This window comes from Periplaneta americana, chromosome 12, assembly GCF_040183065.1.
Source record: "Periplaneta americana isolate PAMFEO1 chromosome 12, P.americana_PAMFEO1_priV1, whole genome shotgun sequence".
In the NCBI taxonomy this organism is placed as follows: domain Eukaryota; kingdom Metazoa; phylum Arthropoda; class Insecta; order Blattodea; family Blattidae; genus Periplaneta; species Periplaneta americana.
Window position 1 is genome coordinate 58,991,339 of NC_091128.1, and position 19,262 is coordinate 59,010,600.

At 35.8% G+C, this 19,262-nt stretch overlaps 1 protein-coding gene across 4 annotated transcripts in view; it reads left to right on the forward strand.

Moving 5' to 3' along the window:
- Positions 1-19,262, forward strand: part of olf186-M (Ki-ras-induced actin-interacting protein-IP3R-interacting domain olf186-M) — a 324,363-nt gene that overhangs the window by 269,714 nt on the left and 35,387 nt on the right. For all 4 annotated transcript variants that reach the window (XM_069841399.1, XM_069841400.1, XM_069841401.1 and 1 more), the window contains 3 exons: positions 6,896-7,118; positions 9,546-11,196; positions 18,048-19,259. In XM_069841399.1, the coding sequence (XP_069697500.1) occupies positions 6,896-7,118; positions 9,546-11,196; positions 18,048-19,259 (3,086 nt within the window). The remainder of the gene's footprint in view (positions 1-6,895; positions 7,119-9,545; positions 11,197-18,047; positions 19,260-19,262) is intronic.

The window sequence follows — 19,262 nt, forward strand, 5'->3', positions numbered from 1 at the left end:
CAAATATTTAAAAACAATAATTAACAGTGCAATTTAGGTGAAATTACTGTGACTCCACACTTTAGATATCAACAATGATTAATACCATTACTGATGTAAGATTCATCTCTGTGATTTACTTTTTCGGAACAGAAACATCTTTCCTTTATTAAAGCACTGGTACTTATAACAATGACGTTTAATTCACTTTCTCCACGAAAATAGTGTTTTGGAGTCCTGAGATTGGCTGTAATTTCATCCACCTGTCACTGAGAACTTTCTTGCTTGCATCAATTTCATCTTCTATTAATAGTATTATTTTAATGACTCCATTTACTTTCTGTACACATTTGTAGAAATCAGAGGCTGACTTAATTATTGTTTTCCTTGACCTTACTTCGTTACATGCAAGTCGTTCAGTCAAACCTCCTATCCCATCGACAGCTCTCTTCCCGTGGGAAGTGGCGAAAAATATTCACTCTCTCTCATCTGTGTGAAAATCTTTTTTCATGAAAGCGTGTATTTATTTTTGAATTGTGCTACACAGCCAACAGAAAACGCTGTTACGGTTACATACAAAATGTTTATACAGCCAGTCCTGACGTACTGCGGAGAAATTTTAATTACTTCACCTATCATAAACGAAATAAAATGTGTTCAAAACCAAGCTCTCAGGCTCATTGCTGGTGGAATCAAAACAACTCCAATAGATTCTATGAGATTCCTCACTAATATTAACAGCATCAAAATGATAATAGAAGAAAAAGCACTGATTCAATATGAAAAACTTATCAGATTACCAGGAAACAATTGGCATTCATACAGTCCTCTCTGTAGATTAAAAACTCGAAAAAGTTTCATATCCATGGTTCAAGAATTAAAACAGAAAATCAATGTCCCTAATTTAAAAGAAAACTTACAAATTAAACCAAACCCTTTAACTCTATTAAATATAGAATATAATCTAAATTTAACAGAAGAAATACTGAAATCAGAAGTAAACACTGAAATAATGAAACAATTGTCTTTAGAGACAATTAATATTAGGTACCCTCCACAAAATTGGCTTCATTTATACGCCGATGGATCCTTGATCTCCAGGGAACAAGGTGCAGGTGTTACGTGCTGTCTCTTCTCACTTTATAGATCTCTTGGATATGAAACAACAAGTTTTGATGGAGAAATCATTGCAATAAGTGAAAGTCTCAGGAATCTTCTATTTCACATCAATAAATTTAAGAATGCAGTTATATTGTCAGACTCCAAAGCAGCTATTCTATCAATAGTCTCTAAACACACACCTTCAGCTCAAACACCAGAAATAACTAAAATGCTCTCTCAACTAATAACACTCAATAAAAGAATTGTATTCCAATGGATACCATCCCATTGTGGAATCCTGGGGAACGAGAATGCAGATGCTTTAGCAAAGAATGGCAGCACTGCTACTTACAGACCTGTTACTAAATCTACATATTACTCTGTGAAAAGGTTTATTAAATCTACATACTTAGACTTCAACAAACAAAATTTGATAACACAATCTCAAGGGGAAAAAAATGGAACTCTATGCATCATAATCCACAGTTGATTCCCGATTCACCACGAAAATCGTCTGTAGCTGCATTTAGATTGGCAACAGGCCATGACTGTTTGGCCAAGCACCTGCATAGAATCGGAATATATCAGTCCCCTAACTGTCCATTGTGCATCTCAAACCAAGAAATGGATTCAGAACATCTCAGAATCTGTGCGTCAGTGGCTAACCATGACAATATCTTAGAAAAATATTTGAGTGCAAGAAGTCAAATGACTTTATTGTCAAATGCCTGGCATTAGAAAACAACAACAACACTGTTATGGTTTGCAGGATAGAGAGTTTTTTCTTTAGTTCATTTAATACCTTTTTTAAGTAGGCCCTTGCAGGAAATTTGTCATGAGTTGTGCAATCACTGGCAACTACGAAGGAGCAAGTGTAACAAACTGTCTTTTAACCAGGTACAGCAGGTAAACAAGCTAATCTGATCAGGCTCCAATGAGCGACTTGGATTTCATCCCAGAACATACTGCTGAAATTTTCCGCATTTTCACTTGTCTTACACCATGACTTGCTCTGATGTTTAGCTTTATAGATTAGAGCAGAAGAAATGCATTAGCTGAGATATCTGTGTCATCTCGCTGTATATCTTCCAGTGCTGCAGCCACAGAATGCAATAGCTAATCACAACCATGACTGCTTCATACCTTTTAAGTCGTCTTATGGGGCAAAGCTGCTTCAACTTAGATTTTTGGGACTCTGGAACAGCTTCAGCAACTTTTCGCTGCAGAATGAATTGTTATTTGAGTGTATTAAGAATCATATAGCTTCCATGTTCAACATGGAGTAAGGCTACTAAGGGAAAGAACCAAAGGAGAAAGATTCGATCTGGTGCATTGGGTTGAACTTTGGCGTAGCTCAGTGGTTAGAGCACCCAGTACGTAGAACTTGGGGTCCTGGATTCGATCCTCGGCACTGGATCAAATTTTTCTCCATTAATAACAATAATTCTTTAGGACCATAAAATTAATATTTACATAAATAATTACAGTCTACTTCTAGTCCCTTCTCTTGCCAGGAAGAAGAATACATTGTACATAGCTAATCATTTATTTTTGTTAGAAATGTACAACAATTTGGAGTTGTATACATTTAACCTTTGCCCTGTTGAAGTGGCTGCAGAAATGTGATGCGTATTTGTGAAATGGTCTGGCGAAGTTAGGTATTAATGCATATGGTGATGGTGACAGTGGATGTAATAATTGGCGAAATAATGATAGGGAAAACCGAATATCTCGAATAAAACTGATATTTCAGTTGTTAATTGCACAGTTAGGTTTGGACTAATAGCTGATTTTGATTGTAGTAGAAGGTGGGAAGTAAGTATATCTATACTTAGTAATATTTGAAGGCAGATATCGAGAATATTACGTGATTAATATTAGATAAATAATCATACAAATAATATGTAATTTAATTACTTATTTAAATTCATTCTATTAATTTAAATGTGTAAATTTTGTTCATGTAATTATTTTTGTGACGAAAGTCTGTTACATTGTGATCTGTGATCTTCTTCTTCACCATCTCCCCTTGTGTTATCGACTTGTGGTGACCGTAATATAAAATAGCCACACATACTCAACTGAATGTAAAATAAGGTATGGAAAGAGGATACACATAGCCAAGGCGACGAGCTGTGATTGTGACGAATGTGGAAAATTCGAGCATTTTAAAATAGAAGTATATTGTAAAAAGTCCATTCACATACAGACCTATTTAAAAATACGTTTTTTAAAGACCACATTCTTTCCACAATAATAAATACAGACACGTCAAAGACATTAAAAAAAAACTTCCTTCTTGCTTTCGTTTTTCCTTTTTTCTATTTTTGATTTGGAGCAGTAGTTGAGCCCCCTTAGCCCTCCACTCCCTGTGGGTGCGCCACTGGTTGTAAATCAAACCGTTTAAATTGTTGATCAAGTTTTCTTAGTGACAATGTTTTATTCATTCTAATTTTTTATGTGTCGAAAAGATTGTAGAAGTGTATCATGCTATTGATGGTTTTGCTTTTACAGCTGGACAAATTGAAGGACATTCCGTAAGTTTTCTATAAAAACTTCTTTATTATATTGTAATAAATAGAGGATCAGACAATTTATACTACACACACACATAGATGTTCAATCCGCGGTTTTACTTCTAATTACTGTTTGCATTGTATAATGACTTACCTACTGTTTAGAATGAAATATTAATACAGTAGTATACATTTGAGTTTCATACTCGTAACTTGTTGGCTCTCATGAACTGGGTCTAAGTATTTGCTTGATGCTTTTGCACATTTTAATAGTTCCTTATTTTGCGAAACATAATTATAGAACTCAAAACAAGATTTTTTTCACATTTCTAAAAAAAAAAAAAAACTGAGATGTACTCTCCATTGTGTTATGTCCAAATGATTACCTTCTTTTGTCCACTGTACAGACATTAAGGAAAAAAATTCTCTGAACGTGAATATTATGAGCCAGAATACTGAAGAGATATTGACAAATCAAAAGTAACTCACTGTAGTTTGAATTGAATTCACATGATTCAGAAATGTTTTCCACTTTTCTTGACATGTCATCTTCTGCCAATCATATAAAAATAAATATTATTTTCAATTTTTGTTTCTCAAAGAAAAAGAAACAGTTATTATTTTGTAATATCATCGATTGTGCTAATCACACGATGCCTCCATTCTGGTTGGATGATCGTCCACCTCTGCTTTGGCATGTGGCCGTGAGTCAGCAGCCAGCTGGTCGGTCTGGATTCTTTAAAAGGCTGTAGCACCACGGATTGTTATTATTTTTATAGATTTGACAAGAGTACATTCGTTCATAAGAAAAACGTAGTTCATAAGAGCACATAGTCTCAACTACATTTGAAAACAGTAGTTACAGTTGCAGACGCAAGTATGGTGAAACAAGGATTTGTTTTTCTACTTGAAGGCCACATTCACATCTTAGCTTAGTAGTTCAAGATAATTTACTTTCACAACTGAAGTTCTGTTAAATTTCTGCAATGAAAGAGACTTTCGTTGCCTAGTTTATGAAATAATAGCACTAATAAATGCAATTATCATATTTTTGTGAATGATAGACGTGAAAAAAAATATATATATTTTTTAAACAAATGATGTTAATAAACAAAACATATGTTGAGAAAATATTCTCCATCTTTACTTTCTCTAGTAATGACAGTTACTCTGATTATGATGATGGTGATGGTGGTGGTGGTAGTGCGATGATTATAGTGATGGCATTGCCAATAATATTTATATTTAAAATAAATTTATGACATAATTCACAAATAGACGTCGGCCTAGGTGGCACAGTCGGTAGAGTGCTGGCCTTCTGTACCTAATGTTGGGGGTTCAATCCGGCCCAGGTCGATGACATTTAAGTGCGACAGACTTATGTCAGTATATTTACTGGCATGTAAAAGAACTCCTGTGGGACAAAATTCCAGCACACCGGCGACACTGATATAACCTTGGCAGTTGTGGGTGTCGTTAAGTAAAACATAATTTAATTTTTAAACAATTCACAAATAGACTAGAATACCTGTAATGTGTGAAACATTGCATTTCATGTTTTCCACTGTTGTTCAAGTGGCAGTAGATTCGATTCACGGTAAGGATGTGGATATTTGCCTGCCTTCCATAGGAACTGGATGTGTGACCTTCATTTTCTATTTGTTCTGTATTGTGATCATTGTTAGCCTTGCGCCATTCTAACCATATGACCAAGGATTCTCTACTACTTGTGGATGTCTATTTTTCACTTACAGTTCTCAAGTGAGTCTGGAATGGACCTAAGGAAACTAACCTTCAAGTAGATTTCATTTGCTCTACTAGTGTGTGAAGTGTAATGGAAAATTGCAGAATTTAGAATATTAACAGATTGAAAGCATGCAAATATTTTGTTTTTGTTGTTGCTTGTGCATTACGATGTTCTCGTTTACAGAATATTCCAAGATTTTGCTCTGATAATAATGTTTAAATTACATGAAGTGACTGGAAAAATGTTTATTTTGAAGATCAGTTCCTATTATCACAGAGTCACTAATACAAATGTAGCACTATAATATATATTTTCTATTAAATTGAGGTTTTAAGTTTTTCCAAGTTGATAATATACTCAGATTTGTAACACAAAAAATTAGCAATTTCACAGCATGTTTTGTTAAGTGATGTTCATGTGACTACTGAACGTTTTTTATTTATACAGTGAATTTATTTATTTATTTATTTTACGTTCTTACAGCTACAATAATACCACAGCCTAGTATATGCAGTCACGAAGCTCGAGTTTTGAGGGTGCTAGGAACAATAGACTGTGCCAGTACTATTTCACATTGTCTGTAATGGAGTGATAGTAGCGATCCTAGTGGTGAGCAACTATCTGTGGATGCAATTTACTACATATTGAGCTTCGTGACTGTATATACTAGACTGTGATAATACATTGTTTTATGTGTTGTATTGTATTTACAGTTTCGTTACTATTTCAAGTTATCCGAAATGTTGTACAATTAATTATTTATTTTCTTAAACTAATTTGTATAGTAATAATACCTTCAAAATATTTAAACACGAGAAAAGAAAAAATAAATTTAAGCCTGTTCCGAAAAGAAAAACATTGCTGCATTATATGCCGAATCATGGACAACAGAATACAGACTTTTAGCCCAGAAGAGAATTGAAGAAATTTGATATGTAGATTGAAAATGTCACCAACAAAATTTGTGGGAAAAAAATAAAAATCGAATTGGACATGCTTTAAGAGTGAACAAAATATTATTTCTACACTTTAAACTGAAAAGTTACTGGCGAAATGGAAGATTTTTGAGAATACTACTGTTCGGGACTGAACCAGGCCTACTATGACCTAATTCGTGATGATGACGATGATGATTATGATGATAATCATTATCATCATCATAATCATCACAGTCATTATCATAATTGTACATTCTTTTAGTAACTCAGAATTCTTGAGTAAGATATACATTTTTGTAAATGTATATATTCTGTGGTGTTCGGGTAAAGGGGTATGTCATTTTTTTGTGCAGATGGAATTTTGTTCCCCAGATGAACATAGAAGTTAAATTATACAAGTGGGTGTGCAAAAATCAAAGAATACTAGCAGTTGATGTGTTTTATTTGTGTAGAAAATTATTTGTAATAAGGATTCCTAGTTTAATTTTCATTTATCTCCGAACTTATTTTTATGACTTATATCCCTTTACCCAAACACCACAGATATATATATATATATATATATAATTATGGGCAATAACTACAATATTTATTTGTGTTCACTTTTGTGCTAGGTACATCTCATACTCCACCGTCTGTCATTGTGGCAAAAATAATGGAGAAGTTACGTGAACATGAGCGTGAGAATATACCTCCTGGTTCTGTGGCATCTGCACCAGTCATTGGCAATACGGCTGCATCACCTTCTATACCCACTGCCTCAAGCAAGTTCTCTCGAGCAGCTCGTCGGGTTCTAACTCGAACCACAGTACTTGGAGCACTTCCATATATTGCAAGGTACTTGTTGTCAAACTCGTATTATTTCCGTGTGTGAATGTAAGGAAGTTCATAATTAATTTACGAGGTGCATTTGGAAAGTTGGTAGCCTGGGACATAGATAGCCTTGAAAATATGTTAACAATGCCACCATTGTTAGTGGCCATTTTACATTAATCCAAGCACGAAAAATCATAATTTTCTCGGAATATAAAGTTTGTATTGCTTTCACGTGTTAAATACAAGGTAAGCCAGTCAAACGGAAAGATTTGATGGGAGTATACTGTTCATATGGAGAGGGTGAGAATGAATATAACCATCTCTTCTCTACCTACTTACTTTACAATGTATGACGCCTTAGGCGGTGATGTCACTTCGAAGTCCAGCTTCCTAACCACAGACTGCTTGATGGATAGAAGTGTTAAACCTTTCACGCTTTCTTGACCAATGGTGCTCATCAGAGAGCTTTTTATTATTTTAGGTTTGGAAAATGAACGTTCTGCACTGATAGTTGTAACAAGAATTGCCAGAAACAATATCAAAGCTGATTGTTGTCATTTTTGAGATCTCATTAATAAGTGCCAATCACATACTTCGGAAATACTCAAGAAATGTCTTTCCTGTAGTTGTCTGCGAACTCAGCCTTATGCAGGAGATCAATGTCATGTGAATTTTATAGAGACTTAGATTCCAGTATATTAAAGCTTGATATCAGTTCACTCAAACCATTGAAACAGAATTGTATTTTACTTGTAATCATATCCAGCATACAGAAAAGCACATTTATTCAAAAGAAACTTTCAGGATCTCTTAACTGTTCTTAAGAGGATTCACTATAGTGATGTCGCACTTTCTTATATCGAGAATGAAGAAATTCAGGCTGAATGGACCAGCTATTTGCTTCTAGGCTTGTCTCTTCCTTCAATGGTTCAAAGTTATTCCCATAATTTATCAGTTCTTCAAAACACCTCTGTAAAAGTTCCACTGGTACTGCTTTTGATAAATCCATATTTTTGGATTGAAGTGCTTTTGACATGTTGATTGTCTGCTATATTTTGCATTGGAAAATCACCAAGGAAACAAAGTTATAATTTTCAGTGTGCTTTTTCAGTGTTTCAGCTTTATTTTTTTATCAGACTTGGAGCTCAACAGAATAATTATCTTACAAAGAGCCTTTTGAATGTCTCGAAATATAATTTTAAGGCAAAAACTGTATCTTACATTTGGTCGATCTGGTTGGATTAACTTTTTTCATTGTTACATCTGTGTCATCTGCTCTGGAAAAAAGAATACTAAGAATATTCCACCACCCATAATTAATAATCATTTTATCATTCTAATCATGGTATGTATATGTAATATACAGTTGAAAGCATACTTAAAAGATATAACACATAGTTAAATGTTGTACGTGTCCAGGGGCGTAACTACAGAGAGGCTAGACTGGAAAATGTTCAAGGGTGAAGAGAAAAGTAATGAGAACAAAGTGGTCGTGGTCTGGATTATTTCTCTGTTTGTTTGTTACCTCTCCTCATTTACTTTATGGTACCTTACCAAGGTTTTCACATTTTATACTTGACCTACTGCTAGTTGGATACATGCTGAAACTCCTGTAATGGAAGTCAGCACAACTTCTAACCATCATTTAAGACAGCACAAGACGTAACATTAACATTGGATAAACATCCGTGTTCTAAAAAGAGTCCATGCAGTGTTAAAGCTATGTGTCTTAGCTGTTGTGTAAACTAAATCATAATCTGGTACCATATGGAATTTTGAAGGCCAGACTAAAATCACATGAAAAATCTTTACATAAATAAATGTCTTGTATTTAATATATTTAATGCTAAGAATGCTCTTGCAACAAAGAAAAAAATTTAAAAGATATAACAAAAATAATGAGTGGGATCCCTAAAATCCCAAAGACATTGTGATACGATTACAAAGCTTGGACACTCTCTTACCATGCTGCTGACCCTTTTTATTTATTTATTTATTTATTTTTTTTTTATTGAGCCAAACGTAATTTATGTACAATGTACCACCCATAAATTAAATCTTGTAATGAATGATGCAGTGACATCATCCTCTCCCATTTACTTAACCTTCCTCCTCCACCTATGTACTTCCCTTTCCTCTTCCCCTTCATTTACCTACCCTTCCACCTTCTCCTCCTCATTTGCCTACCTTACCTCCACAGCTTCATTTAGCCATCCTTCCACCTTCTCCTCCTCATTTGTCTTCCCTACCTATTTACCCTTCATATCCTACTCTAAGTTGAAGAAATGATTTTATATAGTCAAATGCCTGTATGTATATTTTGGTTTGTATATTAAGTGATGATGTTGATGACTGAATCTTTGTTCTCTCAAATAATAAGCTAATGAATAGAATGAGATTTAATATATTATTTGTATATCTGATTGAGCTTTCTTTTCTATTACATAGGCAACAACAACAGCAGCAGAGTGTATTAACACCCGACAACAGGAAATTCCTTGACAGTCAAGGAAACAAGTCTCCTGAAGTTCCTCGAAAACGTATGATAATTGGTCACAGAAGTTACACATTTGGTTGTGATGGTGACTTGATTGAACTAGATCCTGTTCTTCCAGCAATGCCACCAACAAATTTACCACCTAAGCCCAAGCCACTCATTCATAAGGATTCAGTATTGTCCACAGCAACTAGTCTAAGTCTGACAAGCATTGATAGTGACAGTGACACTGATGATCATAGCAATGGGTTCGGCATTCAGAATAGACGTAATATTATTCACGACCATCCATCAACCTCTACTCCCAAATCTACCCAGTTTTCCTCACCTAACCTCTCACAAGAATCCCTCAGTGACAAACATCAGGGACAGAGAGTATATCAACCGTATCCACCACCAGTTAGTAAGCGAATGTCTTCCACCAGCTTAAGTAGTTGGGAATCAGAATCGCATATCTCACCTATACATTCTTGCTCAGACTTTGGAGCAGGTTCACGACATAGGTCTACCGATGGTATGACAGAGCATTATGCAGATGATCAAGATTTTGGTTTACGAATGGCCATGAGACATCACAGTCGTTTTCATTCCAGTCCAGATAGTCCTTTGTCAAGTCGGCAGATAAGATATGAATCAATTGATGAAAATGTGGAGACAAGATCTGATCAATCAGCTAGTCTTCTATCAACTTCTACAAGTGATCATGATCAGTCACAACACAACCCTGGCAAAAAGGAGGATAAAAATGTTGGCGAACAACACATTGTTCACAGAAATGAAATGGTAAAGAACAATGTTAATAGAACGGAAAATAGTAATATTGTTGCATGTGAAAGAGATGTGTTAAAGTCTGTAACTGCAAATAACGGCGATGAAGAAAATGCAGTGGACAATGTTTTCGATTCAAATGAATTATCACATCCTTCTGGTGACCAGAAGAGTACAAAAACTCTGGAGGAACAGATTCAGATTCAGAAAAATGTTATCAGCTTACTTCAACTGCGTAGGAGTAGTCTTAAACGACAGCAGCGCGTCTTGGATGAAGAGGAACCATTGGAAGTATTTGCTGCAGAAGATTTAGAATGTTCTTCACATACAGCAAAGAAAGAATGTAAATCAGTTTTACATTCCAGATCAAACTCTTCAGAGAAAACACATTTGCAGAATAAAAAAGAAGAAAACATGGGAGAATGTATGTGTGACTCTGATGTTTTTGTAGATGAAGTCTCACAAATAAAAGATGTGCATATGGAAGAATCTAATGTTCTTGATAGTGAGAATACCGGTCAAGAATGTATGTGCAATTCTGAAGTTTCTGTTGAAATATTAACAACAGAAAATATGGAAGAGGGAGAGCCCGAGAGCCAGCATGCGAGCTGTGCAGATGAACATAAAATTAGAGAGGATGACATATCACAACAGAATGACAGCATTGTACTAGCTGTCACAAATAAATTAAATGCCAATTCACATCTTGCAAGCGAACAAAAAATGACAGATGCTGAACAAAGCAAAGGAGCAGAAAATGTAGAACCACACCACACTGAATTCCTTCGAGTTGTCTGTGAAGACACTAGAGGGGATTCCTTTGAGATGGAGGAGGTAAGTTTTCACAGTATTTATTATAAGTAATTCTGTATAATAATCCAAGTCGACTTCAAATAGCTACACCCAATGGTTCACCATTGTAATTGATTTCTTCATCCTTGAATGACTGTAGTAAATTCAGTTTCAGAATTTTGTAAACTTTACTGAATATATCCATTCTTTGACATATCACCATGCTCCATATATTAACGTTGTCATAAAATATTATTGTGGTGGTGTTATAAGATTTTCTTTCTTACAGGTGGATGATATGTTCAAAATTTTCTCAGAATTCAAATGACCAGTATTAAATGCTTTCTTTGTCCAATAAGTGATAATATGCAAAGTGAATGGCCTATTTCTGAGCTTAATCTGCCATATACCAGAACAATGGAAGGAGTCTATAATCGTACCTATTTTTAAGAAGGGGGACAAGACTAACAGTAGTAACTTTCGAGGAATACCACTTTTGTTGACGTCGTACAAAATTTTGTCGAATATCCTTTTGAGAAGATTAACTCCATATGTAGATGAAATTATTGGGGATCATCAATGTGGTTTTAGGCGTAATAGATCGACTATTGATCAGATTTTTTGTATTCGACAGATATTGGAGAAAAAATGGGAGTATAAGGGTACAGTACATCAGTTATTCATAGATTTCAAAAAGGCATATGACTCAGTTAAGAGAGAAGTTTTATATAATATTCTTATTGAATTTGGTATTCCCAAGAAACTAGTTCGATTAATTAAAATGTGTCTTAGTGAAACATACAGCAGAGTCCGTATAGGTCAGTTTCTATCTGATGCTTTTCCAATTCACTGCGGGCTAAAGTAGGGAGATGCACTATCACCTTTACTTTTTAACTTCGCTCTAGAATATGCCATTAGGAAAGTTCAGGATAATAGACAGGGTTTGGAATTGAACGGGTTACATCAGCTTCTTGTCTATGCAGATGACGTGAATATGTTAGGAGAAAATCCACAAACGATTAGGGAAAACGCGGAAATTCTAGCTGAAGCAAGTAAAGCGATAGGGTTGGAAGTAAATCCCAAAAAGACTAAGTATATGATTATGTCTCGTGACCAGAATATTGTACGAAATGGAAATATAAAAATTTGAGATTTATTCTTCGAAGAATTGGAAAAATTCAAATATCTTGGAGCAACAGTAACAAATATAAATGACACTCGGGAGGAAATTAAACGCAGAATAAATATGGGAAATGCCTGTTATTATTCGGTTGAGAAGCTTTTGTCATCTAGTCTTCTGTCAAAAAATCTGAAAGTTAGAATTTATAAAACAGTTATATTACCGGTTGTTCTGTATGGTTGTGAAACTTGTACTCTCACTTTGAGAGAGGAACAGAGATTAAGGGTGTTTGAGAATAAGGTTCTTAGGAAAATATTTGGGGCTAAGAGGGATGAAGTTACAGGAGAATGGAGAAAGTTACACAACGCAGAGCTGTACGCATTGTATACTTTACCTGACATAATTAGGAACATAAAATCCAGACGTTTGAGATGGGCAGGACATGTAGCACGTATGGGCGAATCCAGAAATCCATATAGAATGTTAGTTGGGAGGCCGGAGGGAAAAAGACCTTTGGGGAGGCCAAGACGTAGATGGGAAGATTATATAAAAATGGATTTGAGGGAGGTAGGGTATGATGGTAGAGACTGGATTAATCTTGCTCAGGATAGGGACCAATGGCGGGCTTATGTGAGGGCGGCAATGAACCTCCGGGTTCCTTAAAAGCCAGTAAGTAAGTAATCTGCCATATTGTACACTTTGTATGGAATAGGACGATAAAATTGTGCTTATGAAATTGTTCCTCAAAAATTGAAGCTAGAAACTTATTCTCATTTCGAATTTCGGTTGAAAGTTGTGGCCAGTGTTAGACGTCATATTTCACATCTTTTTCTTAGTAATTTTCAAATTTTCAATGATCGGTGTGACGTGAATGCCCAGTATGTACTGCCATAATTTTACATAGCATCTCGTGTAAAGTTGGATTGAGAAGAGGGAAAAATGTGGTTGCAAAATAGAATAAGGAGAAAATCGAATATATAGTTTCAAAATAGATGATATGGATGTGTCCATTCATTACAGTAAAAGTTCAGACAACACAACTGTCAGAGGACATATTCCACCCCTGTGTTATAGCATATCCTCACTGTATTAGAAGTGACTTGTGGAGTGACCATTGGCGGGAAGGGGAAAAGGACTGCAACATTATGCAATATGATATGTAATTTTATGTTATCAAACACACATATAAAAAACTTACCAGTTATAATGCCTTTACTTCTATGAAACATAAAATATAATAGTTAAACATTGTCTTTAATCACTCAACCTACTCTAGGCCTAGGACTAATTTATTGTGAGTCTGTAAGTAAGAATCTCAGATATTGTTGCATAGAACTTGTTTTACATGCCGCCACTGTGTTCTCGCGGCTAGAGCGCTGGATTTATAATCCTGTGGATCCAGGTTCGATCCCTGATGTACCCTCGATTTATAACTTGTGTTTGACAAGTCCTGTGGACAAGGGGTTTTCTCCGGGAAGCTCCGGTTCCACTGTGGCATCCCAACAAATCTCCATAATCTTCTCGTCGCGAGTGTAGTGTAGACCAGCCTCCTATGACGCACCCCGACCAACGACTCTGTCAGTAAATTGGTCTACATAACTAGCTTCATATAGGTGAATGACGTAAGTTAAGTACCTGCTGTTGGTTACAAAACAATTTGTTTTACATTGTGTATACCATGAGTATGCTAAGAGGGAAAAAAATCTCATTTAAGACGCAAACAAATTTCACAAAGTTGATATTTACTAATAAATGAAAATTATATTTTCGCGGACATAGGTCTACTTTCCTTTGCGTTACATAGTATATTCAGTAAAATAATAAATGTTACTGGTATATAACTCTGTGAAAGATACGAAGAAAGTGCCCTATTTCTAATAAAGATAAGAATAATTTTTAAAACTAGATAAAAGAAATGTATGGAGTCCTCGCAAAAGGAAGATGAGTGTTATTGGCAAATACAACAGTGTGCACAGGCAAATTACATTATATAAAGAAATACTAAGAGTCTGAATCATTACTTCAAGGAGGGTACAGAAAAAAACTCAAGCATTTATTTTAAGAGCTAGAATAGGACACAGTGCAAATGAATCATATTTAAGCTTTTCCAATATTATTGAGCATATAAGCTCTATACGAGGGACAATGAAACATTGGAACACATTCTGTGATACTTTTCTGCTGAATTGCTCATGTTTCAGCCTATCAAGAGAAAATCCAAAAACACTACTTAAGGAAACTGGGTATTGTACAATCAACAATTAAGCGATTTCTATACAGGGTGATCCATTTGGGTATGGATAAAATAAAAACACCGTAAAACATTTACTATTGAACTTAATTTGTTGAAAGTGTGTGCACACAACACTGAATTTTCATACAATTTCATATCATTCAGGTTTGTTTATTGATTGATTTGTTTATTTATTTATTTACTCATCTATTTATTTAATAGCGTAGATCTTTGTTACTGTTTTGTCAATCAAGTGTCCAAATCTTAAGGTACTCTTTTATTTATAGTTCACTAGTTTAATTTAAAAAAATATTTATTTGAAGCTACAATACCAATCGAAAGAATAGTGTTATAAAGAAACATCTCAAGTTTATGTTCTTCTGCGTTATTGTGGTTAGTTAATTTATGCTCGTAAGATATTCACTGCACACAATTTTTTTATTAGTCCAGAGGAAAGGAACTTTAAAAGTTGCAATATTTTGTATTTCTGAAAGTTTTGAATAACACGTTCAAATTAATTTAAAATATGAATACAAGAACACACAAATTGATCAAATTAATAGGCAATTATTCACTGATGGCAGTATCTAAATAAGGTGCACAAAAAAACCTGTTAATTCAAGTTCTGTTTTTATGAGACACTTCTTGCGCCCCTTCAAAATGAATCCATGAAAGCATGCCCGGTATTTGGAAGCACGCACATGCGCAAGAAACATCATGTTTTAAACGCATCTATTGTGAAAATAATTCAGAGAAGATCCTTCTTGTTGATGAGAATATGGGAGCTAGAAGTAAACTTTGTCTGTAACAGGATATCATAGTAGTGAAGTATATGCAGAGTGTACTATTGCTATTAGACAAACCCTCCGGATATTTTGTATTGGTATATGCTGTAACTAGGACATGAAACCTGAAGGCTGTCACTTTGAGGAGAGGCTGTGGCTGAGAGCATTTTAACTCTCGGAACTTGTTATTGACGTTAATTATCTATTTAAAGTTGGTTTGTTCAAGGTTTCCGAACCTTTTGCTCATTCTGTTCTTCTTCGTGTGAGGATTATGAGCCATGTTAGAACTCCCTAGTTACGTGGTCAATATGACGCATAGTTACTCTTCAAGACAAAGGAAGCCACCGGCGTGGCTCAGTCAGTTAAGGCGCTTGCCTGCCGGTCTGAAGTTGCCCTCGGACGCGGGTTCGATCCCTGCTTGGGCTGATTACCTGGTTGGGTTTTTTCCGAGGTTTTCCCCAACTATAAGGTAAATGCCAGGAAATCTATGGCAAATCCTCGGGCTCATCTTGCCAAATACCATCTCGCTATCACCAATCTCATCGAAGCTAAATAACCTCGTAGTTGATACAGCGTCGTTAAATAACCAACTTAAAAAAAAAAGACAAAGGATTAAGATCGTAATATGAGAGGGAACTAAATCTCCAGTGTCTACCGAAAATCTAGATTTGTGGCTAGAAATTCTACATAATGGAGGTCCACTTTCAATAACATTATTAATTGTTTCTTTTTAAGAGATATAATATAACAATCTACATTACTAATCTCTTCATTTATGCAAGTAATCAATTTGAAATTAAATAATTATACTTTTGTTATTGTTTTTTACTTTTTCCGGAGGAGGGCTTGTAGGCAAGTACCGCAGCCTTAAGCTTACTGTGCAACCTCTGTGTTTTGGGATGTTTATTGATATCCTTAGAATCACTCTTCAAGTACGTGATTCAATGCTTGGTGCCATCTTATCGATTCAGCTATGACATCCAGTTCTGATGAAGTCCACAATGCCCTCCACCTTCTCCTCAGTTCGATGGCATCTGTTCGCAATTCAGTGTTTGCATTCTGCTGCATCCTTTGATCCGAAGATCGCGGCACTGCAGATTCTGTGACTCATCAAGGTGCCATCTACCTGAGGGAGCTATGCTTCCCCATCTGCCGTAGTCCACTCTAGAATCCCTTACCTCCCTATGATTTGTGCAACTCCCCCAGACAGATGGTGAATCCCAGAACCACTTCTGCCACGATCTCTGATCAACCTGAAACTATTAAAGATAATATGTAAAGTTGAAGTTAATGAATGCGAAATGAGTCAAAGGTCCAATGCTGGAAGTTACCCAGCAATTCTACTTCAAGTACTATACCCAAACAGAAGGATTGCCAATGGGATCACCCATATCTAGCATACTAGCAGAGATATTTTTACACAACATAGAACAAACATACATACTCAGCAATGAACACAACAAATATTCAGACAACATAATATACTGGCACAGATATGTAGACGACATACTCATACTATACAAAGGAAACAAACGACAAATACACAAACTACATCAATACATAAACAAAATACATCCAAAACTCCAATACACACTGGAACTTGAAAACAATAACTCCACAAATTTCCTAGACATCACCATAACAAAAGTTGACAACAAACACACCTTCAAAATATACAGAAAACCAGCCATCACCACTGCGACATACACAACACATCTAATCACCCCACACAACACAAACATGCTGCATTCAGGACAGTGGTACACAGATTACTCAACATACCCATGAGCCAACAACACTACAATGAAGAAGTGAACACAATCAAATACATAGCACAATAAAATGGTTACAACCCAAACATAATGGACAACGTCATAAGGAAGACAAAACAAAATCTCAACAAACGCAAAACACACAAAATACAACACGAACACAAGAACACAAGAAATACATCACACGAGCATACGAAAACAAAAACACACACAAGATCGCATCCTCATTCAGAAAACAGAAATACAACATAGCATACAGAACAGAAAACACACTACAAAGACATCTCAACACACAAACAACACAAACAAATAAATACAACCACACAGGCGTATACAAACTCACATGCAATAGTTGCGACAGTTTCTACATTGGACAGACAGGCAGATCATTCCAAACTCGATTCAAAGAACACATTAAAGCAATAACCAGAGGACACAATACATCTACATATGCCGAACACATAACTAATGCTAACCACACATACAATAACGTAAACACAGACATGGAAATCCTACACATACAACCCAAAAACCAAAAACTCAACACACTAGAACAATATGAAATATACAGACACACTAAAACACACCCTAATCAAATTCTCAACACACAGATCAATTTCAGAAAACACACACTATTTGACACCACATTTCAACACTTTCGAACGATCGAACACACCCACACAACAGGCAGCGAAGTTCGAGATGACGCCGAGATCTAGTAGGCTCTGAGGATGGTGTGAAGAAGCACCGAAACAGCTGTAAGCCGCATATGCTTACACAATTAACACGAGTAAGATCGCCATTTAATCAATTATTAACTTCAAGTAGTTGAGGGAAAATGTCGGAAAAAACCCCAACCAATATTTGAACCAAGCCCACTTGTTTCATGGTCAGGCAAGCTGTTACTCTAAAATGGTGGACTGTTATTGTTTCAGTACTATTTTGAGAGGAGATGATAACTAATATTTTTTGTTATTCTACAGATATGCACATATGGTGAAGAGGAAGTTCGCACAAGCACGAGTATGCTGTCAAGGGCTCGGTCAGATAGTAGTGGTTTCCTAGATGGTGATTTAGAAATATATTCAAGACACAATGCAGATGGCACAGTCACCATCGAATCTAGTCAGTATGATGGAACAAATAGTGAAGCAGTTTGTATTAATGGTGATACTAGTGAAACAATTGAGTGTAAGGTTCATGTTACTGAAGTACCTTCATGCACTGTAAGTGAAGAAGTTGATGCCAATATTAGTGATGACAATGGTCATACGAAGTCAGAAAATATATCATGCTCAAGTGATTTAAAATCACCTAGTTTTAGTGAGGGACTTAAGACAAGTGAAATAAATGTGATAGATCAACGGGAGTTGCCAGACAATTTAAATTTACTTAGTGTGAATGATTGGGTATCGCAGTGTAATACTTCATTACCTTCAGAACATGTAGGTGACCTTGTTGGACCATGTGCAATACATTATGAACAAAATAAATTCTTAGAAAGGAAACAGACAGAGAAAGTGAATAATAGACAATTTGAAGGAAATAGTTTAACAAACAGTTCCACTCCTAGAGATAAAAACTTTCAAAATTGTTCTGTTCTTAATACTGTTATTCCATGTGGAAAAGGTATTGTGCCTTCAGAGACACAGAATTCTACAGCAAACTCATCAGACAGGAAGTTGCTGAGAGATTCAGTTACTTTACATCAACCACTTGTCTGTGTAGATGATAAAGACCTGGTGCGTCAGCGGACCATGTCTCTGCAAGCCATTGATGAAGCGCATAGTTTATTTTTTAGGGGAGTCCGTAGAGTTAGATCTGCCCCTCATTGCTTGGAGCATATGGAATCTGGAGACGAAATGGTGCAAGGCAGCAGTTGGAGTAGTGTCAGCAACATGTTCAGCTTCTGCAGTGATGAAAGTGTTATTCATGTTGGGCTGCAGAGACCAAGTTGGAGTCGTAGTGAGAAGCGCCTCAGTGATGCAGCTGGCAATGTCTTAGTGAAACCAAATGTAGTGACTCAAAATGATTATGGATTGAGTGATGCAGATGTACCTCCAAGTGACCCAATAGGCTCTTCTCAGTACCTGAAGCCGAATGTTAATAGAAACACAAGAAGAGCCTCATCAGACACTCCCTCGACCTCCAGCCGCTCAGTGAAAGATCTTCATGAACTAGTAGGAGAGTTGACAGTA